Source organism: Melospiza melodia, chromosome 4 (assembly GCF_035770615.1).
Source record: "Melospiza melodia melodia isolate bMelMel2 chromosome 4, bMelMel2.pri, whole genome shotgun sequence".
Classification (NCBI taxonomy): domain Eukaryota; kingdom Metazoa; phylum Chordata; class Aves; order Passeriformes; family Passerellidae; genus Melospiza; species Melospiza melodia.
The window spans coordinates 53,704,833-53,726,460 of NC_086197.1; the positions used below are offsets into that span (position 1 = coordinate 53,704,833).

Consider the following 21,628-nt stretch of genomic DNA (forward strand, 5'->3'; position numbering starts at 1 on the left):
GTCAGTATTTCCAGCATGGTCAGGTGAGGAGTCCCTCTGCCTGTCACCCCAGCAGACAGAGGAGTTAGCCCTCATCAGTGGGTGTCTCCTTGCTGGTCTCACATGCCAGGACAGCACTAGAACAGCTTGGGCCAGCCACCTCCGTGGGCTGACACAGGCTGGTCCATGTTGCTCATGGCCATGACCCAGCACCAAGCTCCGTCCTTGCCTCCCTGGTCAGGGTGCTGTGTCCATCCCACAGCCACAGGGATGCCACCCCACTGACAGACCAGGAGCACTCCCTTCCCCACCAAGCGCTGCAAAGAGCGCAGACTTTGCACCCCAAGAGGCAAGATGGAGCCCAGTGTGAGCAGCCAGAGGTGCAGGGGAGGAGGTGGGGACCATGGGTTTGGGAACCTTTCAGAATACACTTAGAGGTGTGTCTAACACATCCCAGCATCATTAGTGCAAGGAGTCATTCCTGCTTCCCCAAGCTGTAACATCAGGCTCGCCCAGATAAATCACTTGTCCAGGTACGCTTTGATAACATTTGCAGGATTATCTTCACCACTTGGGAACATATTTCCATACTGATTTAATGAAAGCAGGGATTCTGGAGTCAGCAGGAGTTGGAGCCTCACAGACGGCTCCTAATCCAGGAAATTGGATGTGGTTGAAAATGTTTCAGCAGTCAAAGCTTGGGAGATCCTGCTGTGGCTCATTCCTGATGTGAGGCTCTGTGTCCGCAACATAATAAATCTGAGTTTAGCACACCTAATTCTTAGTTTAAAGTACCACAGGCCACATAATACAAAGTGGCTGAACAGGTAAAAAGGCTCCCTCCCAGTGGAAAGGTGTTGCAAATCACTGCAAGAGTAACTGCAGCCAAAAGAGGCTTTTGCCAGTTGAAGAGCACAATGTACAAGCGGGCTTTGGTCCACAGGCTTTTCAGCCAGGCCCTTTCCCAGTTCCTCCTAGGTCATCAGTGAGAATGCCCCCTCTATTGCTGCAGTCCTCACAAGAAGATCTGGGGCAGATGTTTGCTCTTTTGCTTCAGACACTTGCCTGACTGAGTTTCTCCTTTGGCAGCTGCCAAACCACCTAGTTTAGAGCCGCCCCTCGGCTCGGCCCATGTTCCAACTCAACCCCAGAGCTTGCACCAGCTGGACTCCAGCCCTCAGCCCGCAGCACCAGTCTGGCTATGCTGAGGCACACCAGTGCCTATCAGCCTGACCAGAAGGCATGCTCTAAATCAAAGCTACTCACAGTGATGAAACTCTCTTTTAGCAATCATGTTTCCCTCTTCAACCTAAGGTGTATTGCAGCTTGGAGGTTGGGAGGTGTGAGGATGTCCATGAGGGAGGCTGTGATCTCAAGAAAACGTGCCATCTCAGCATGGGGAGATCAGCCTGGGATCTTTGAGTGCCAAGGAGAGTGTAGGAAGATGGCTGAGGCCCTGAGAAAAGAGCTCCAAGGAGCACCATGAGCAGCCCTAGGGACAGACTGGGATATCTGGCCCCTTGTATGGGAAAGTTGAGTTACAGCCAGCACTGGGGGATGGGTTCAGGCCCCAAAGGCATTAAAAGCTCGAGGACTGTCTGGGATTGCTCACAAGGGCAATTTGCACTTTCCAAGGACAGTGAGCAGATTGTGCAAGGAAAGGCTAGCGAGAGGTTAGCCAGTTGCTCCCAGGAAGCAGGTGACTGAAGCACAGGCCACACTGGAGGTGCCCACGGTCAGGACTTGCGTGGGGTGCCTACACCTAGCATAGTACATGCTTGATGGGGTCTTTGCTGTGATGCCTGGGCTTGAACATCTGTGTGAATTTGGTCTGTCCCATCATGGCAGCTGGCTCTTCTACACTCCCTTTTCTGGCCCCATCCTGTCTAGGACACAACCCCAGTTTGCAGAAAGCAGGTGCAGATGCAAACACCACCTGCCTCACCCTCATAACCAAAGGTGAGGCACAGCTGAAGTCATATCCCACAGTCATTACTCCTCTCTCCACACTCATGGCTCCCTCTGGCCAAGAGTTTGGCATGGACAAGGGCGCTGTTTGAAGCAACAGCATCACATCTACTCACTCCCTTTGGACTGAGCAAAGAAGACCTTTGCCTCCCAAGTTACAATGCAGATCAGTGACTCTCCCTCTAATACAAAGCTAGGATTTGAAATGTTATGCAGGAAAGCTCTTCTGGTGAGGAGAGGCAGGAATGGTGGAGGAGAAGAGCCCTGACCCTGTGTAGAGTTCCCACACAAGCCCACAACACTCTAGTCTGTTGTGATCTGTCCTCATCTTCCTCATCTGCATCCTTTGCAGATCAAATGGGCTGCTAAATTGCTGGCACATCCCCTGGCTGGCCCACTGCACACTGATAAGGAAGGAGGTGACAGGCGGTGAAGACTGCCAGCTCTAGACAGTCTGGCTCTACCCTTCCCAGCCCACAGTGGCTCTTCCTACACCACATTGCTCCTGAAAATCACAGGCAAGCACCTCTGTGTCTCCAGTGTGGTGAAGTGGTGTCAGTACACCTGGGGACACCATCCCTGCCTGCTGTGACACCAGGATAAGCAGGGACCTTTCCTCCCCTCAGTTCAGCCATCCCTTGTGAGGATGCTGATGCTGAAGTTTTAGAGTTTGTCATCTCATCACGATGTCTCCAACAGGAAGGCAAGATGTGACATTGTCCTGACGGTGGTGGCTCCTGGCCTGCAGGCAATGGGACACCCTGTGGCCCCCTTGCTGTGGTATTAGCCTGTTGTGCTAATGCCATTTAATTCAAGGTTTCATGAAAGCCAGTGGAGACACCTGGACTTCTATTAGACAAATACAGGCTGCTTGAAATAGACTCAAGCCTGGAACCTGAATTTCCTTGATGTGAAAAGCTCTTTAAGCACCTTCTCTGGAATGGTAGCCCCTCCTTCATTATCATCTCTTAGCCATTAGCTGGTCTCTAATTTCCCCAGCAGCATTTGGAGGAAGGTCCCTGGACAGACATAACTCAAGGACTTGGTGGCTGCTAAGGTTTGGTCACAGTGCTCAGCTGCCAGAAATGCTGCAGAAAACACAGAACCTACCCCATAGCTTTTAAAAGGCCTCCTCCACCTCCATCTCCAAGAGAGCAAATATTTACACATTTCCCTTCCCCATCCAACAGTCATGACCAGTCCAGCCCCCTAGACCATGGATCTAGCAGCAGCTCAAGTACTTGGAGAGATGCCTGGGGTTTAGTCCCACAAAACCTTGGATTTGAAAGGAATTGATTTAATAACACACACATCCCAAGTAGAGGGAGGCTGACTCTATTTACTTTTTCTCCTCCTCATATGGAGCACTTCTTGTCCTGCACCACATGATCCCTTGATCAGGCTCAAGACTGAACCCCAAGGCAAGTGAAGAAGGAGAAAGGGGGAGCAGGCTTGTCAGAGCAGAGAAGACCACTTTGGCCTTTACTCTAGGCCTCTTGTGTCACGGAGTGATCAGCAACCTGGACAAAGTCTGGGGCCTGTTTCTGCCCTCTCCAACAGGCAGGCAAGAGGGTCTCCCTGCTACCTCTGCTGGCACTGATGGCATCAGCTGGAAGTACTCAGTAGTGCCACCCTCAGGGGTCATACTGAGGGGGATTGGAGGGGGGTAACAGGGCTGGGGACTCTCACATCCTCAGCAGAGAGGGAACCGATGGGCCTCACAGTCATGGAAGAAAAAATTGTTTCAGAGAGTTTCAGTTCTGGGCCTCTTAAGGAAATCACAGAGCGTCTTGTGACTTAGAGACAAATATGCAAGACAAGGAGAGCTCTAAGCCACAGGCTTGGCACACTGCCTGAATTTTTCCCTCCTCTTTCAGTGTAATTACAGTTGAGCCATGTAGTAATTGGGTAACTTTTTCCAAAGGAATCCTTTCACCCAGTGAATCATACTTGCCACAGAGAGAACACAGAGGCAGATAAAAGACATATAGATCCTATGGCTTATTGTGATAGAAGCATTTTGCCCCCATCCCCTTCTTCCTCGGGCCCCTAGCTGTGTTCAGGGTAGAATCAAGAGCCAGGCATGGCACATTTCCAGATAATTTCTTCCCAACCTTCCAAGGCTGCTTCCTCCTGACTCACTCTGCCCTGCAGCCAAGACAAACTGTACAGCTTTGAAGGTACATATGGGTTCTGTAGAAAAAGGACTGTTTTCCCACCTTTTGTTCCTATACCTACAAAAGTGGGTGGTAAAGGCTTGGTCAGCAGCTGGGCAGTCTCCAGGGACAGAAAGGATTCATAGTGAGCTGGGTGACTCTGGATGCAGCTTCAGTCCTCTGTTACTGGGGTTTCACCTGGACTACAAAGAGCTTCTGAGGCACTATGTGTGCTCAGTATTTCTTCTACTCCTGATTTAACTAGAGCTGAAGACCCTTCCCGCCAAGTCTTGATCCATTTTCCATGTGGGATAAAAGCCTTGGATAATAAAACATTCATTGTAAAACTATTTTCCATTGGATTCATGGCCACACACAGCTGGATCTCCTCCTGGAGTGGCCCGCTGCCTGCTTGGAAGGGCTGTGCTCAGCATCCTGGAGAGGAGGCTGGGTGAGTGTGGGAGGAGGCAGCTCTGTCTAATAGACCCTCCCTCCTCCCAAAACCAACCCTGCTCCCCTTCCCATTGGTGCCTGGGGTGGAGAAGGGCTGGCACAACTCAGCTCTCCATCTATTTAAAGGCTAGGGTGGGGCTCTGGGAGTTACTTGCCTGGGACCCTTGCGCCTCAGCGGAGAGCAGCCGTACCCTGCAGAGCAGCACCATGTCTTGCGTGAGTAGGGAAAGGGACGGGGCAGCTTTGCTGCAGGTGGGACTGTGTTGGCTGGGTGTGAGGGTGCTTGTGCTGGCCTGCACATCAACCCCAGTGTCAGAGGGTCTGTTAGAGCTGGGTGCCTGCTGCATCTGCTACAGAGTGCTGGCTGCTGTTTTGTGTTCTGGTTCTTTTTTCCTGTAGGATCCCTTTGGGGCAGTACGTGTGGGGATCCTCCCTGGGTTGAGTCCTGACCTGTTTTACTGCAGCTCTAGTCGGGAGAAGCTGCTGCAGTAACATTTATTGCTGTCTGAGCATCTTCTCTGGGCAGCCTTGCTGCTTGCTTTCTGCTGAAGTTTTCATGAGTCATTGAATTGTTATTCTTCTCTTTCCTGGAAGGAGTGTGCCATACAGAAGTGTTCTGTGAATGTCAAGGACTGCATTCAAGTACCTTAAGTTAGAGAGGTTATCTTAAGGGCAGGTATCAAAAGTATGGGGCCAGACTCTTTACAGAGTTGCCCAGCAACATGGGAAGGGGCATGAGGCACAAACTGAAACAAAGGGAATTAGAGTTGAATATGAGGAAAAACTTCCTCACTGTGAGGGGACTGAGCACTGGAACAGGCTGCCCAGAGAGGTTGTGGAGTCTGCTGCTCAGGAGGTATTCAAAAGCCACCTGGACATGACACTGCAACCTGCTGTATGTGAACCTGCTTTAGTAGGGGAGTTGCATCTCCAAGATCCTTTCCTTAGCTGTTGTGCTAGGGAGATGCTTGCGTTTGAAGAGTGATTACACTTCTTTGACTTGATTAAGCAGGGATTGTCCCAAGTGCAAGCTTATTTTTTAAGGTGGGATAGGAAAAGATTTTCAGTATTCTTGAGGTCCTGGCTCTGCTGTGATGAAAAATTAATACATATGAGTTTGCCAGGATGCTTTGGTCCTCCTAGAGAGAAGATGGAGGGCAGGTATCTCTGTGGAGAAGAATGTTCTTGCAAATACTGAACCTACATAAAAAAAAAGCTGCAGCTGTTGGGAGATGGGAAGCAAGGTGTCTGAGTCCTTGGACCTGGGCAAGGCTTGAAGTTCAAACACGAGCTAGGGGAAGGGAGTGGAGTCTCCATCCATGCCATCCATCCCAGACAGATTTGTGTGGGATGACACAAGACCCGCAAGGCACATGGGTGTGTTTGGGATGGGGTGGGTGTGATTGGAGTGTGCAGGTGCTTACACTTCCCTGCTGTGAAATACAGAGATGTTGATGAGAGCAGCAGGAGACAGATTAGGAAATCGAGCTCCAATCAAAGGTACCATGTGATTGGGGTAACTTCTCTGGGATGTCCTTGCTGCCTTGCCCTAGGGCAAGGGAGGTTCCCTGTTTCTCTGTGGGTCCAAAGCAAAGCATGTCTTGTGAGGCAGCAGGGAAAGCTGCCAATTCAGAACAAGTGAGCCAGCAGGTACTGAGCTAATGTCTCTGCTTCCACGTTCCCCAGGGACCAGTGTGCACCAACTTGGGTCTCAAGCCTGGCCAGCGTCTCACTGTCAAGGGGAAAGTTGCACCAAATGCCAAGAGGTGAGTTGTGCTGTGCTGCCCAGGCATGGCCAGGGCACCGCACTGAGGGGTCTGCAAAAGGACTCTGTCCCTTGGGGAGAAGAGGAGAAGGGGTTAACACCAGCAGTGCTTCCAGTGAGTCATCACCTAATGCACATTGCAGACACAGTACTGCCAAGGGGCTAAGCCAAAGCAGATGTGAAGTTCCAGCTGCACACGCTGGCAGTGACCACATCCTTCTAGTGCGGGGTGAAGGAAATGGAAGCGTGTCTATACTGAGATCTGGTTTGAGATCATCTGCTCCACCACATCCTCTCCCCTGCACGAAGATGCCAGGAGTAGGGACATTTTCATGCCCCAGTGGATTTGGTGCTCTCACATGGCAGTGGGGAAAGGAGGCAGAAAGGTGGTGAGCAGGCAGGTGGGCTGAAGGGGAAATGTACCCCTAACTGTGCAGGGATTGGAGTGGCTGGGGTCCCAGTGAAGCCTGTGCAGCAGCCCCCAGCCCTTGTGCAGGTAAGGTGGAGCCTGTAGCTGCTGTACCAGAACTAGCGGTGTTCCAGGAAACAAGTCCCAGCTCTTCCCAGTGCCTTTGAAGTTTGGTACTGTCTGAGTGAAGCCTCCCAGGCTTTCTCTTGCCAAATAATGTGCCTCTTCTCATCTGGGTGAGAGGCCTGAAGGCAAGGTGGACACAAGGCTAGGAAACTTCCTCCCACTGCTGTTGCAGATACTTTGGGACAGCTAATGACATGGTAATTATTTCAGCTGCCTGCAGGATGGGGAGAAGGCAGTGGCTGTCAGGCAGGATGCAGCACTAGCTAACTGTTCAGGACTGAAAGGAAATCTATGGAAAGCAACTGACTCCCTGGGAGTTGGTTTGCGTGTGTGAGAAGTCTGCTCAGGGCACTGTGTACTGAACCTTTCTCTTGTTAAAAGCTTTGAGGAAGTGGTGTTCTCCCAGGGATGGCACTCTGCAGCCTATCACCCCAAAAAAGTGCCTCTTATAGCATCATCTTTTTAGGGAAGCTGTGCAATTTAGCAGAGGGTTTCTCTTAGGTTACCCTTGGCAGGGCTTGAAGAAACAGACCCAGGGGTGCTCATGGTAATGAGAAACATGCTACCGTAGTATTGATTTTATTTTTGTCAGCTGTATTGATGTCTGCCTTTTTTTTTTTTTCTCTGCAGCTTTGTGATGAATCTGGGCAAGGATGCTACCCTCCTTGGACTTCACTTCAATCCCCGTTTTGATGCTCATGGCGATGTGAACACCATCGTGTGCAACTCAAAGAAGGTGGAAGAGTGGGGTGCAGAGCACAGGGAGGCTGTCTTTCCTTTCCAGAAAGGGGGCACAGCAGAGGTGAGCCATGCAAACATTTATATATGTATATAGACTCTCTGTACATGCTGTGAAGGGAGGGTGTTTGGCACAGGACACCCAGCTGCAAGGGCTGTCTGTACAGGAGCTGGCTGGCTTCTCCTGCTTGGCCAGTGCCACCACTCAGGGCTCTGAGCTCTGATGGAGGGCGGGGATCAAATGTCTAAGCTCCATCTGTCTCAAAGATGTTGCTATTGAACAGAACAAGGAATGGGCATCTCTTGGGAGACCAGAGTAACACTCCTGCTGTTGAACAGGTTATTCTGCTGAGCTTGTTCACCCTGTGAAGCAGAGGGTGGCACAGCAGTGCTGCAGAGGCTCAAGGAAACTTTCTCTAACTTTTCCATTTGCCTTGCAGATCACTTTTGCTGTCAACCAAAGTGATGTGACAGTCCACCTGCCAGGCCACCAGTTCACGTTCCCGAACCGGCTTAACCTCTCTGTCTTTGACTACTTTGATACACAAGGGGACTTCACACTCCAGTCCATCAGCTGGGAATAACTTCCTCTGACACCTCCATCTCAAAGATACAGAAAAAGCAATCAATAAATAAGAGTTTTGATGTATTAAGTCTCAAAATCTAATCTGTTTAATATTGCAAGTCCTCATGGGTTGGGCACCTTGCTGGGAGTGGGTGGATGGGGTAGCCAGTGTTGCTGGAGTACCCTAAGTGGAGGCAATTGCCCAGCCTTGGGCCTTGAAAGTCATGGATGGAGAAGAGAATGAAGGTTAAAAGCCTGAAAACACAGCTTAAAAGTCCAAGGAGAGTTGCAGGTGGAGGCATTGGGGCTAACTGTCACTCAGAGGAGTGTAAAAACATCCTTTAAGCAAGGTCACAAGCTGTTGAGGTCTAGACTGACACTTTACACTGCCTGAATGAATTACCTAAACTAAGCACTCCTGGCTGACATCAGACAGCATTGAGTGGCTGGGCTAGCTGAGTCTAGTGGGGCATGGAAGAGGGGAGGTCCTCAGCTGTGCTAGTTTTGGCTGCAGCCTTCTGTAGACACTGTAGGAATTCCTATTCCTGTGTCTGCTTGGGACCTCTTACTGCTGTATGGAGTCAGTAGAAAAGCTGCCTTGCTGGGTGTGGCCGAGCATGTAGAGGGTTCCTCATCCAAGTCCTTTCTTCCAGTAACTGTAGGAGCACAAAGTGTGCTGTGGCACAGGAGGGCAGTAACGTGGAGGTGTCTGATTTTATTCTGCCCCTTCTGCTTTGCCTGTTTACATCCACAGCTGAGGGAGGCAGCAGCTGGAGGGTGGGATGCTAAGGATGTGTGCTCTATGCTTTCATTCCCGTTTTACTTGGCCCACATGAACGTGAGCACTTCTCAGTCTAAACTAAGCCAGACTCTGAGGAGACTGAGGCAGTCAGGCATGTTTGATGTTACTCATAGCTGCCTTGGGGTCTCTCAGTCTAATGCTGGCTTGGTGCTGCTGCTGAGCATGCTGGGCCTAGTGGGTGTAGGAAAGGTGGGATCTGCCCTCTCCACAGTACACAGCAGTTACCAGGTCGCTCTGAAATGAAAGGCTTGGCCACAAGCAACACAAAGCACTAGCAATTTGATGTACTACAGAATTCCCTGCAGGCCTGGCTGGGCTAATTCCTCACATTAAGCAGTCTCCAGAGCAGCTGGAGAACAGGGACTTTCCCCTGCAGCAGCTGTACCTGCCATTCTTATTTCATAATTCATGAGGCTCTGCCAGGTCCTGTGTCTTGGGTGCCTGTGCAGAGAGAGGCTGGGCTGCTAGGAACTGTGAGTCTGAGAAGGAAGAGAGATGAGATGAGAGCTTAGCTGAAAGGTAGGGGCACTTGGGCTGTATAAGCAACTTGAGGTTCTGCAGCTGGATCCCTCTTGAAGTCCTGTGTTGCCCAAAGCCCATCTGCTCTGGATGATCACATCAGACTCTTTTTAAGGCTCCATTTACAATTGTAAACATGACATCTAGCATTGCCACCCTGCACATAGGCATGGTAGGGGGACAGCATAGCTTGGGGACTCTTCCCATGGCATGATAAGGATGAAGCCATCCTTTCTGGAGAAGAGAGGCTCAGCAGTATGGAAATGAGCCATGCTAAGCTAGATGGTCTCAAGGCAAGAGACCTGGCACAGTTTACACAGTAGTGTTGGCACAGTCTGGCAGACGGGTACATTTGGTAGGCCACAGAATTGGGTGTTTCCCTCAACCACAGCAGGGCCATGGTGCTGGTGAGGGTGCCATGAACTGTCATGATGGAGACAGAGGAGAGCTCTCTCCTTGCAGCTTCCTCTGCTGGGCTGATCTTGAAAGCTAAGCAAATGTACTGGACTCCCCGGACTGTACTACAGTCGAATCTCGCAATGCCTCTTAATTGCGCTTGGCAATCTTTCTTTAGATTCTTCAAAGATTTTTCTGTGACGGTTTCTTGAAGAAAGCTCAGGGTTAGCTTTACCACAGGAGTATGAACCTTAGTGAGGTCTCCTGCTCGCCTGGCTGTTTCTTGCAGTGACTCACTGTTCTTGTGAAATCTATGACTCACTGTTGTCCTGACTGTTATGGCTTGGCCCGTTGCTAGCAAGGAGATGAGGGGTGGCAAAGGTTCCCCAGATATATAATTTAGACATATCGAAGCTGACTGCTCCCTTCCACCCACTCCCCAGCCTTGTGCAAGGTGGAGGCTGCAAGGTGTGTGAGAGCTGATGGATCTGAGGATGAAGTCAGGATCCCTGAGACAAGCACTCTCCCCACCCAGATGAGCAGGATGAGCAGCCATGCAAAGGGGAAAGCACTGCAACAACATTGATGGAAGACACTGCATGCTGGCATGGAAGGTGGCACACTTTTATTTCTCAACATGACCCAGCCAAAGGTCAGATGTTCCCAGCCTGCTCAGCCCTCGCTTTCCCTCACAGACCCCAAGAGCTCCCTGAAAGCCAGGGAGATGCTGTGGCTCCCCGCAGCCTGCTGCGAGGGCACTGCAGGCCGCGCCATGCCTGTCCCAGTGCGGCCACGGCGCCGGCGGTGGCTGCTGGCAAGCAGGGTGTACAGGAAGGGGTTGACACAGCTGTTGCCATAGGCCAGGCAGGTGACACCGAAGTTGAGGTAGGCCTGGGCGGTGGGGCCGATGCCCAGCCCCTGTCCCTGGTACAGCCCGGCCAGCTGCCAGGCCCAGAAGGGGAGGAAGCAGGCCCAGTAGGCCACCACGATGGCAGAGATCCTGCAGAGGAGCCGCCGCGCCGGGGCCCGGCCGGGCAGCGGCAGCCCCAGCCCCCAGGCCGAGGAGCGGTACGCCCGGGCCAGGCGGGCGTAGACGATGCCCAGCACGGCGCCGGGTGCCAGGACGCTGGTGCTGAACAGCACGGTCAGGTAGAGCCGGAAAGCCGATGGCGTCCAGGTGGGGACGCAGATGCGCTTGCGGGGGCCGTCCTCCTCCCGCAGCCGAGTCATCGCCATCATGGGGGCCGTGAGCAGGAGCGAGAGGAGCCAGAGGACGGCGCTGGCCAGCCTGCGGCAGGCATTGCTGGCCCGCCGGGCCCGCAGGGGCTGGGCCACCGCCCAGTACCTCTCCAGGCTCATGGCGGTCAGGAGGAAAATGCTGGCGTGCATGGTCAGGAGGTCCAGGCTGAGCAAAAGCCTGCAACCCACATCCCCGAAGAACCAGTCGTGGGCGAAATAGGTGCAAACCACAAAGGGGATGGTGGAGAGGTACAGGAGGTCAGCCAGGGCAAGGTTGATCATGTAGACCCCCAAGGCGCCTGCTGAGCAGCCTGCCACCCTGCCAGAGGCCACTGCCACTGTGTAGATGTTCCCCACCATCCCAGTGAGGCACATGACCAGCAGCACTGCACCCAGCGGCCCCGTGACCAGGCTGTCCCCTCCCAGGTCATTGCTGTCATCACCCCCACCACTGCTTTCTTCCAAGAAACTGCCACCCTTGGGATCCTCTCTAGGACTTGGGCTGATTAGAGAAGTGTTGTAAGACATCTTTGGGTAAGTTAAGCAAGAGCAAATCAAGCTCTCAGAGACCTGTTCCTTCCTCCTGCCTTCCACCCTTGCTGTACTGGACACGACTATCCTTAACAGCAAAGCAGCCAAGGGAAGAATGGGGAGAGTTCATCAGACACAGACAGGATGCTCCAGAGAAGTCTATTCCTCACCTCCAGCTGCCCAGTCCATTTTGCTGATGTTGTCCATCACAAGCTCTGTCTGGTTGTTTTCCTTAACCATGGAAGAGCCAAGAAAGGGACACTGCCTTTTCCTTCAAGACCAATATAAGCAAGGTAACCTCTGCTAGCCAGGAGGAAAGGTCTCTTTTCTTCGCTAGCTTTGTTGCTTCTCCAGAGTGTGCTGGGCCCGCAGAAACAGTGGATGAACAAGTAGATTTCTGCTCCTAAGTCTGTCAGCTCAGCTCAGACAGACTTTGGAGAGGTGGGCCCTGCCTCGCTGAGCCAACCCCCTGAGAGCTACCTTGACCACTGCATGGAGGAATGTGCCTGACTCACAGCTTCACACACTGGTGTGAATACAGTTCCAAATTTATACTGGGCTTTTAGCCCCTAGCTGAGGAGCCCCACTGGCTCCCTCCTCTTTCTGGCAGACATGCTTTCTTCCCCCATATCTTCCTTTATCCTGCTCCATCTTCCTTCTTGTTCTTATTTCCCTTTCTTTATCCCATTTCTCCTTGTACAGTTGTCCTCATTTGGGACGAGACAACTGAGAGACAAGACTCCATAATATGGCAGGGAGGGTGGAAAGCATCATGCTGTGGCTTTAGAAGGGAAACAGGGGCCAGCCCTGGAAGTGCAATAGGCAGGGAGCAGCCACACAGCTCTCCCCAGCCAAGCCAGACTGAAAGAACCTGTCCCACACTCCCTCCCAAGCACATCAGGGCCCTTTGAGGTTTGGGTGTTCTGGATATAGTCCCCAGTTTGCAAGCAGGCCCACCACCTCTCACATTGTCTGTCCTGGCCCTTTTCCACCTTTGCCCACAGGTCAGCAGCAAGCTCCTAGAGACACAAAGGACTGGATATTTTAGACTCCGTTTTTCCTTCCTCTCCACAAAGACCATCCTCCTCCTCTGAGCTTTCCCCCTCCTCCGCTCGCAGCCCCGGGAAGCTGCCCCGGGGCAGAGCAGGGAGCAGCAGCCCATTGCTAGGCACCACCGCCTTCTAGCGAGGCACCAGCACATGACACCCGCGCCCGAAGCTACCCGGCCCTCTCCTCACTCACAGCTGAGCCTCCTCGTCTCAAGGAAGACACGGTGGGACAGAATTTGCTAAGCAGAGACAGATGTGCCATAGCTTCATAGTGGCTGAGTCAAATGCCTCTGCTCATATTCAGCAGTGGTAATTCAGCAGCAAACAGGAGGAAGAGGGGGCATCCCATCAGTACTCCCCTCACTGTGCAATGACCTTTGGTTTTCAGGAAAATCATGCTCCAAACTAGGAGAGATCAGCAAAATGAAGTGAAAATATACTTTTAGGTGGATATTTCCATTGCACCATGGTAGTAGGGTGAGAGATGCTTCTACTCATCCAGAAAGTTGATGCTCCCAACAGATTGTGGTGGTCTTGGCACAGAGTGGGGTCCCCAGAGAAGCAGAGGGGCACCGTGAGTCTGCCCATTTGGCTCTGATGGGAACAATCACAGTTCACATGCCCCAGGAAATACAATGAACAGCTATGGCTTTTTGTTTGATCGTCTGTACTTTTTTCCAAGAAACAACCTCATACCTCAGCAGTTAACATGTCAGCTAATTTAAGACGTTAAAATAAATTACAATGATATTTTTAAATTATTTCTTTAGGAGCTAATTAAAATACTGGTGGTCTCATTGATTCCATTTAGCTCCCCTTAACACATGAGATACCTTCTCTCACACTGCCTGATAAAACTGCAAACACATCAGGTACTACAGTCACCAGCAGAACTCAGCTACTCCTCCCAGCATGTGTAGCACAGCTCTCCCAAGAGAGCTTCAAGAAATGAGCTTTAAGACATGAATCATGGGTTGATATTGTGTTTTAGGCTAACTCTTACTAAGAGAACATGAACATACAGATATGTATGTGTGATGGACAAGATAAACATATGCAATGTGCAGGTCAGAATGAAAGTGCCAGGCCTTTGACATACAGGGAACGAGGGAGAAGAGATCCATGTATTACCATATTCAGCATCAACCCTAGGCTCTAGTAGAGACAGCAGACTCTGAACTCTATACACTTTATCAGCTCTGCAAGACCCAGCCCCTCTCCATTGGTCTGATAGAGACTCAAGTTGGGCAGCTGATCTTCAGTGGCATGAAAATCCCTCACAGTATCTTCCCTAGGGCAGTATTCCACCTCCATCACTTTTTGTTATGTGTGTGCATGCACATTATCCACATACACAAATGTATATCCACATTATTTATCCACATACCCAAATGTATATCCACATTATTTTTGATATGATCTCTTAATCTTCTCTGAAGCATTTGGTGGAAGATCTGCACACAATTGTCATCTGAAGAAGCTTTCAAACCCATACATGGCAGAAGGAAACAAGCCTCACATCTGGCTGTTTAGGTTACATTTTTAAGTGACCTTTCTCAACCATTGCACTAACTGGTCAAATATCTAGATGTTTCACATCTCTGTCACCCGCAGATATGGTATTTCTTGTAAAGGAACAGGCTCTTTTAGTCCAGCAGTCCCTGTAACCCGCTGTGGTGCCTGGCTCCAGCCAGGCAGCTCTTTTCTTGCATCAGGTGGGTGCCTGTCTGCAGTTTCATGCAGGAGTGATGCTGGGTCTCACGTCCAACATAGTAAGTGCCAAAGTTTTCAAGGCCTGACCGACAGGCAAGACCTGTCAGCATCCAGCCACATGACAGCAATTTAACAGGGACAGGTTGTACTGAGGATTCAGACGCACAAAATCTTGCACTTGAAAAGAAGCAGCTTAATCAGGCCCTCAAAACAAAGTGGATATCCTATGGGGGCAAAAGTGCTTCAAAGGGTGCTCCAAGAGCACTGTGTTTCTCTGATGTCAATCTCCTCTCCTGTCCTGACAGCCACCCAATAGGACCAGGTAGAGTTGAGTCATAGTGAGATTCCTGCATGGCTTCCTAGGATTTAAACTTGAAGTAGGCTTCAACTGAAAAAAAGAAGAGAAGAAGAGAAGAGAAGAGAAGAGAGAGAAGAGAAGAGAAGAGAAGAGAAGAGAAGAGAAGAGAAGAGAAGAGAAGAGAAGAGAAGAGAAGAGAAGAGAAGAGAAGAGAAGAGAAGAGAAGAGAAGAGAAGAGAAGAGAAGAGAAGAGAAGAGAAGAGAAGAGAAGAGAAGAGAAGAGAAGAGAAGAGAAGAGAAGAGAGAAGAGGTGGTGCATTAGGGCAATACCCTGAATGGGAGTGGCAGGAGGGGAAGGAAACAGCATCCAGGCACTTACTTGCATATTCCTGTGGTGTCATGGCCTGGTTGATGACACTAGTGAAGGCTCTGACCCACTCCAGCTGGTCAGTCTCTGTCTCGCAGGTGAAGAGGTATTCCCGGTCAGGGGTGACAATGGTGATGCCGTAGTGCCAAGAGAAGTTGCCCTGTGTCCCCGAAGGCAATCCCTTCTGGACACTGTATCCATTCTCTCCACTGCCCACAAACACCTCACCCTTAGCAAAGGCATCCTGCACATCAGGAGGGAAAGACAGTGATTTATGGAATCCCAGAAGAATAAGAGAACAATTACAGGACACCTAAGGACAAGAGGACAGTGTGTGAGGACCAGGAATGTAGCAGCAAAAGGTTTTGGAGGTGGTCAGGGGTTCAGAAGAGCAGTGAGCCTGTGCTCAAAGGCAGTAGTGAAAAGGAAAACATAAGGCCATGAATCTCAAGAGGTCTGAGAGGGGAGCTGCTGCTCTCATCTCTCAGTGTCACCTTCCCATCGCCACCTTTACACTGCTGCCCTCCCTGCTCCCATTGTTTGCAGGCAGTGAAACAAACACAGAAAGCATGTGATGAACTAAAAGGGGTGAAAAGGGGAAGACCTGGAGTCCATTCACAGCAGCTGGGAAACCAGCAAGCCGCGCTCACTGCAGAGCACAGGCTCTGTGCGCACTCTGACCCTGCCCCCAGCACCGCTGCCCTCAGCTGCCGGCGGTCTATCGCCCTCTCACCAGAGGATCCTTGAAGTACATCAGCCTGCGGTGATCCAGCGTGAACCAGCGCTTCTTAAAGGCCTCTCTCTGCTGTGAAGGGAAGAGGCGACATGTGTGAGGGGACAGTGCCCTCTGCTGCGAGCAGTGCGAATGGATACCCAAACTCATCCCAGCCGCGTGAAGCAAGCCCCTGCCGTCAGCAACCTCCTCCTCGCCCTTTCTGAGCCGAGAGCGGGGCCAGTATCGGGTGATTCACTCCCAGCTGCTGTCCCCAACTCCTGAACTTCGATGAAGGAGCCCAGAGTTGAGACAGGAGAAATCTGGACACTAAATACCTGTAAGGTCACGCACACACAGACCCATGCAAAGAGATCTGTTGCTCTGGGAGAAAAAAGGGACTCTGGCTTCATCTACTTTCATATGTGTCCTTCCCCTTCCTTTCATTCTCCCCTCCCTTGGTGCCCACACACTTTTCCCGCGGGTGTCTAAAGAGTCAGGGGGGAATGAGGAAACAGCAGGAGAAAAACACTGAAGTAGGGAAAGCCAGTGGTGCTCTGGCAGGCCCCTGTTTGATTTTTTCTACCATAGCAGCTCACCTTGGGACCAGTCTTCTCCATGTATCCCTCCTTCAAGAAGTTTCTGGTCAGACGATTTTTGATCTGACAAAATGGCAAGAGTATCATTCACTTAGCTGTGCCTCTTCACTATTCATTTCCCTCCCCCACCCTTCTATTCCCCCAAATTCAGTCACCTTCTAAATTTATATTTTCCAAACTGCCTAGCTAGGCATCACTTCTGCCTCCAAAACAGCAGAGAGCAGCTATTTTCTGACCACCACAGGCCCTTTTAAAAACACCTTCTCATCTCTCTGTCTTTACCCTGCAGTTTCCACTTCCATACCTGGGGTTATAACAGTAACTAACGAGCTCTTTTATCATGCAAGCAGCGGGAGGCTCAGGAGGAGCTCCAGTGCTGCCTTACCTCATTATCGCTGGCAATGGGAAATGCCACCTTCAGGTAATGGAACTGCACTGAGCGGATGGCATTGAACCAGTCCACTACCTCCTGAGGGCAGAACAGGACAGAAAGCTTAGTCAGAGCAACAGAGGGGCATCTAAACTCACCCAGCTGCACCCAGCCCTGAGTTAGCTACAAGCACACTCAGCTCTCCCTCTGCAGCATGTCCCTCACATGCACACAGCCAGCACGGCTGCCCCATTCCCCACATGCACAGGCAGCACATCTTCTGTAGAACTCCTCCCACACAAACCAACTCAGCCAGTGCTCCTGCCCTGCTCCCTGCAGCAAAACTCTCTCACAGATACACAAACACGCAGCCAGAACCCTCACCCTATTACCTACAGCAACTCACACTCACACACCCCATCCTACCCATGCTTCATACTATTTAATATCAGCAGCTGCTCAAAGCACCTCAATGGCTTTGCAGGGTTTGATGCTAAAACCAAATACCTTTCCACTTTCATGGTAGACAAATATATTCCGGGTCTTATTGTCTTTGAGATAGGTGATCTGCAGGCCATTGGGGTTCCCAATCTTCTCTGGCTGGAATGTAGCATTGATTACATCTATTTTAATGTTGATTTTGGGTTCTTTGGCCTGAAAACAGAATGGCATTGACCATGCATGAGCAATCCTAGAAGGAAAGAGATCTGAGCCACTGATTACCTGGGGTAAGGCAGGGTCAGAGGCCTGACCAGGTGGAGAACCTTGTACTTGGCATTTTTAAACCTTCTGAGGTTCATATCAGCCCACTTCTGGAGCTTGTCCAGGTTTCTCTGGATGGCATGTCCTGCTTCTCCCTACCCTGAGCCATTCCCACCCTTGTGACAGCATTTTAGCTCTTGCCCCACTCATTTCAGAAATATGAATGAGCAGAAAAGTAGCCCTCCTCAAAACCAACCTGAGAAAAGGTTTTTGCCAACTTGGCTCACAGTGGGGTGAGAGGTTGGTTACAGGAATGGTGCAGGATTACACATCCAGGCAAATGGGTAGGAGTGAAATAGAAGATCAGTCTTTTTCTCAGTAGCGAGGGAAGCACAAAGGGAGAGCATGAGGAAAAGTCACTCTGACAGTAGGAAGGGGACCCTTCTCCTTAGTGACATGTTTTGTTCTCATCTCTGAGCTGGGATGAACAAAGCAACCTCAGAAACATGCATAGGAAGTCAGAACATCTCTGTGACCCCACTGCTCTGGGTGGAGCACACACTGAGGTGGGAGTTGACCACCATACTCACATCCTGCTTGGTGAAATACTTCAGACATCCCTCTCTCTCAGACAAGAGGAACTTGCGGGGTAGGAACTGCCCGTTGTCTCGGCCTCGCTTCCAAAGGATGCCTTCCTTCACCCCTTGGAGCAGAAAAGGCACTTATAGTAGCATTGCCCACAGGCACTGTAGGCACCAGAGAGCTGCATGCAGCCTGGGGCCCAGCCACCCCTCTGGGACAAAGAACATGATGGGCTCTTGCTGAGAGTAAACACTTGAGATGTTTCACCTCTGACTTACAACTAAAGATGCTGTGTTCCCATGTTTGCAGTGCAGATAAGCGCTCACCAAAAGACATTCCCAGATACTTCCCACCTCCTAGTACTGCTCCTACTACTACCTCTGACAGTGTGAGAGCTGTCTCCTGTGAACACTAGAGTCCTGGCCCATGCAGACTCCGGTGTGGGACCAGAACTCTTCCCACTTGACTCTGCAGGCTCTTGGGCTCCAGTGCCCTTTGTCACAGTGCCGATTCAAGGACAACTGAGCGGGTTATAGGGGGTGCCATGCAGCAGGACAGATATTCCTTATTGCAGGTATCTGTCTCCAACAAGACAACAAATGTCTTTGAAAAATGCCACCTGGTAACACCAGGCTTCGAAGCTACCTGTGGCAGTGCCAGCCTATGTTGTCCACAATTTAACACCCCCAAAACGAAGCCCTGTAATGACCACTTGGGTTCTCAGGAGTACTTGTGGGATTTGCAACACTGACACCTCATGGCACTCAGAAGTTGCTAGCAAAGACAACAGGCAGGATGTTATGATGCTGTGTTCTGCTCTTACCATCAGAATATGGGAGCTGTTTTCCCGGCTCAGTAAATTCTTTGCGTTCATATTTGGCCCGTATCCACTGTTCTCTCAGGACTCTATGGAGAGAGGGGACAGGTAGCTCAGAAACAAACTAGAGGAATTAGAGGAACAGAGAATTGCCCTTCCCCCTTTCCTTCTGCATGCAGCAACTTACTGGCAGTCATGGTAGGTTGGCTGGTAATAGTAAATAGGGATGTGAGCTTCATATATGGCTTTAGTCACAGCATTCCCATGCTTGGCCAGAAACTGCAGAGGTAGACAGAGAGTAAGTGCCTTGCCTTTGATGCACACTCATGTTGGACCTTTTCTTTCCTGACCCACTACAGAGTCAGATGCATATCAAACTCTAATGGAGCATTCTCTTTCCCCTCCATTGCAACATTCCAGCAGTCTGGCAGCAGGAAGGTGGGTCTCAAAGGTCTCATCTACTCTCAGACATTACAGTGATTGCGCCTGAATCAATAGAGTGCCATAAATGTCACTTCCGTAAGGCTGGGTGCTCACACATTCAGTGGATTTGCTGCCATGCCCCACATCTCCTGGAGAGCTTGACAACAGCTCTGCAATGGCATCTGGAAGGACATTCCAACCTCTTCCACAGAGCAACAAGACACAGATTATTCTCTTTGGATCTCCAGAAAATATTTTCAGTCTCCTGAAAATTAGTGAGTTGAGGGGGCTGTAACGGGGAAAAGTCAAGTTCTCATAAGAGCCATTTTTCTCAAGAGATTGTATTATATCTGGAAACTTCTCTTGGAGAATGGAGTTGCCCAAGATTTTCCCCTTGGACTGCTGAAATCAAGAGGAGACATTGAGGCTAGATGACCTTGGCAAGTGGAAAACAAGTAATCTGAAGCAACAAAGACCCTAAGCCTTAGTATGAAACATTGCAAGAGCTCTGCATTTGCCATAAAGTAACAGGACATGCAGAGACACATAAGGCAAGTGTGTCCTCCCTCTCCCAGTGGGTTGTGGGGAGTTATCCCTGATTTTCATGCGTAGAAAAGAGACTGATTAAACCAGATTACATTCCAACTCTGTGAGGTCAAAGGACTAATTTTGCCAGGACACTGAGTGTATAGCCTAGTCCACACCACCTGCCCTACCCATGGGGATAAAGATCTCACCTGCACCTGAGCATCATCCCAGTAGTCCATCTTCAGGGATTTGACTTTGCTGATGCTAGGGATGTTGCGGTGAATTCCTGAACAGCTGAGGCATATAAAGACACCCAAAGTAGAGGATGCCCAGTCAGGATCTGAGAATATGGAAAAGGGTATAACTAGAAGTGGTGAATATCCCTGGGCTATATGCCTCACCTGAGAATGTAGTCCTGAGAAACAGGGAGCTGATGACCACAGTTTCATCTGAGCTGAGTAATTAATGCCCAAGGCATGGATGCCAGTCAGAAAAAACACAGCTATTGGTCCCTCACTCCCTGTTCCAATCACTTTGACTGAATTTTTAATGACCCGTATCTTGAAAAACCCCAAAGTGCTCTTTGTGTAAAGGGTCATCCAGAGGAAAATGAAACCACCTCTGGGAAAAGACCCCAGGAGTTGTTCAGCACATCACAGCAACCCCCTCACAAGTGTTTAGTTCAGAAAGTGGAAAACAACCTTGAATCTAAAGCTCTCCTGGAATAATTAAAAAGGGCAAAATTGTACTAATTTGCCCAGTCTTAATCTGGCTTGGCTAGTACACTCCTTTTGGAGGTATATGATGGGTGGTTTTAGCAGCACTTGTAGGACCTCAAACTGGGTACCCTTCTGAGAGGGCAAGCCCTTCAGTAAATGAAATTTCCCAGGCAGCTGTGGCAAGTTGTCAGTTCAGAGCTGAGTCATGGTGGAGACAATGCCCTCCTGAATCATGCCTTCTTTCTGGAGAAGTTAAGATTTCACTGCAAGCTTTCCTGTCAGGTCCTGACTGGGCATGACCTTGGTTTGCATTTGCGATCTGACATGACTACAACCCACGGTGCTGCAGCCATGGAGCCCCTGCTAATCTGGCACCCCCACACCCCTGTCCTTCCCACCAGTGCTATGGCAGCATCTTCTCCCTCCTCCCTTGCCAACCCACCTGAAGGGAGAGGAAATGAATACCCAGAGCGATGCCTCCCCTTTCTCTCCAGCCCAGGCTCCTGTGCAGTCCAGATAGCCAGCACTAAGTGGCTGCTAGAGATCAGCCCCAGCTCCCTGCTTCCAACTTCTACTGCAGCATCCTTCAGGGACTCACCTGGCTTCCCGCAGTCCGCACACAAAGAGTTCTCTGCTCTTTTCCACACTTCCTTCAGGGCCTTCATGCTCCGCTCGTTCCCTGCAGCCATCGCCTCAGAATGGTATCCCTCCAGGCAGGGCACGACAGGGCCAGGAGGGCAGCTACCCGCACCTTATGCACCTGCAGGCCAAGCCACTGCGTTACCCAGGCGAGAAGGAGCCACCAGAGAGACAAGCTCTGGCAGCCAGAGAGAAAAGAGGAAGCCAAGGAAGCCTAAGGTTAAGGTAAATGGGAAGGGAACAGAGGCCTGTCGGTGCACCTGAGCCGGCTGAGCACAGGCGGAGGCAGAGGCTGGAGGCTGAAGTGCACCCAGACTGTGCGTGAGGCACAGGCGGAGCAGGAGACCTGCCCCATGGGCGTGGAGGGAAGTGCAGCAACTAACCACAGAACTGGTTTTTCCACATTTCTGCTGGTGAAAGGACAGACCAGGAAAAGAGCGAAAGCAGCAAGCAAGCTGATAAAG

At 50.7% G+C, this 21,628-nt stretch overlaps 3 protein-coding genes across 3 annotated transcripts; 1 reads left to right on the plus strand and 2 right to left on the minus strand.

The window, feature by feature from the left end:
- The first annotated feature begins 4,631 nt into the window (after positions 1 to 4,631).
- Positions 4,632 to 8,243, plus strand: LGALS1 (galectin 1). The gene is made up of 4 exons (XM_063154494.1): positions 4,632 to 4,772; positions 6,243 to 6,322; positions 7,487 to 7,658; positions 8,035 to 8,243. The coding sequence occupies exons 1-4, from the start codon at positions 4,764 to 4,766 to the stop codon at positions 8,176 to 8,178; spliced, it is 405 nt and encodes a 134-aa protein (XP_063010564.1). The 5' UTR covers positions 4,632 to 4,763; the 3' UTR covers positions 8,179 to 8,243.
- Positions 8,244 to 10,484: 2,241 nt separating this feature from the next.
- Positions 10,485 to 13,200, minus strand: LOC134417350 (urotensin-2 receptor-like). The gene has a single exon (XM_063154496.1). The coding sequence runs from the start codon at positions 11,641 to 11,643 to the stop codon at positions 10,549 to 10,551; it is 1,095 nt and encodes a 364-aa protein (XP_063010566.1). The 5' UTR covers positions 11,644 to 13,200; the 3' UTR covers positions 10,485 to 10,548.
- Positions 13,201 to 13,345: 145 nt separating this feature from the next.
- Positions 13,346 to 21,492, minus strand: LOC134417349 (arf-GAP with dual PH domain-containing protein 1-like). Its single transcript, XM_063154495.1, has 12 exons — positions 21,425 to 21,492; positions 21,124 to 21,285; positions 20,016 to 20,146; positions 19,043 to 19,134; positions 18,862 to 18,944; positions 18,047 to 18,159; positions 17,262 to 17,408; positions 16,770 to 16,853; positions 16,385 to 16,447; positions 15,807 to 15,878; positions 15,086 to 15,317; positions 13,346 to 14,796 (listed from the first exon to the last, which is right to left on the minus strand). Exons 2-12 carry the CDS (start codon positions 21,212 to 21,214, stop codon positions 14,768 to 14,770), a joined length of 1,137 nt encoding a protein of 378 aa, XP_063010565.1. The 5' UTR covers positions 21,215 to 21,285; positions 21,425 to 21,492; the 3' UTR covers positions 13,346 to 14,767.
- Positions 21,493 to 21,628: the final 136 nt, after the last annotated feature.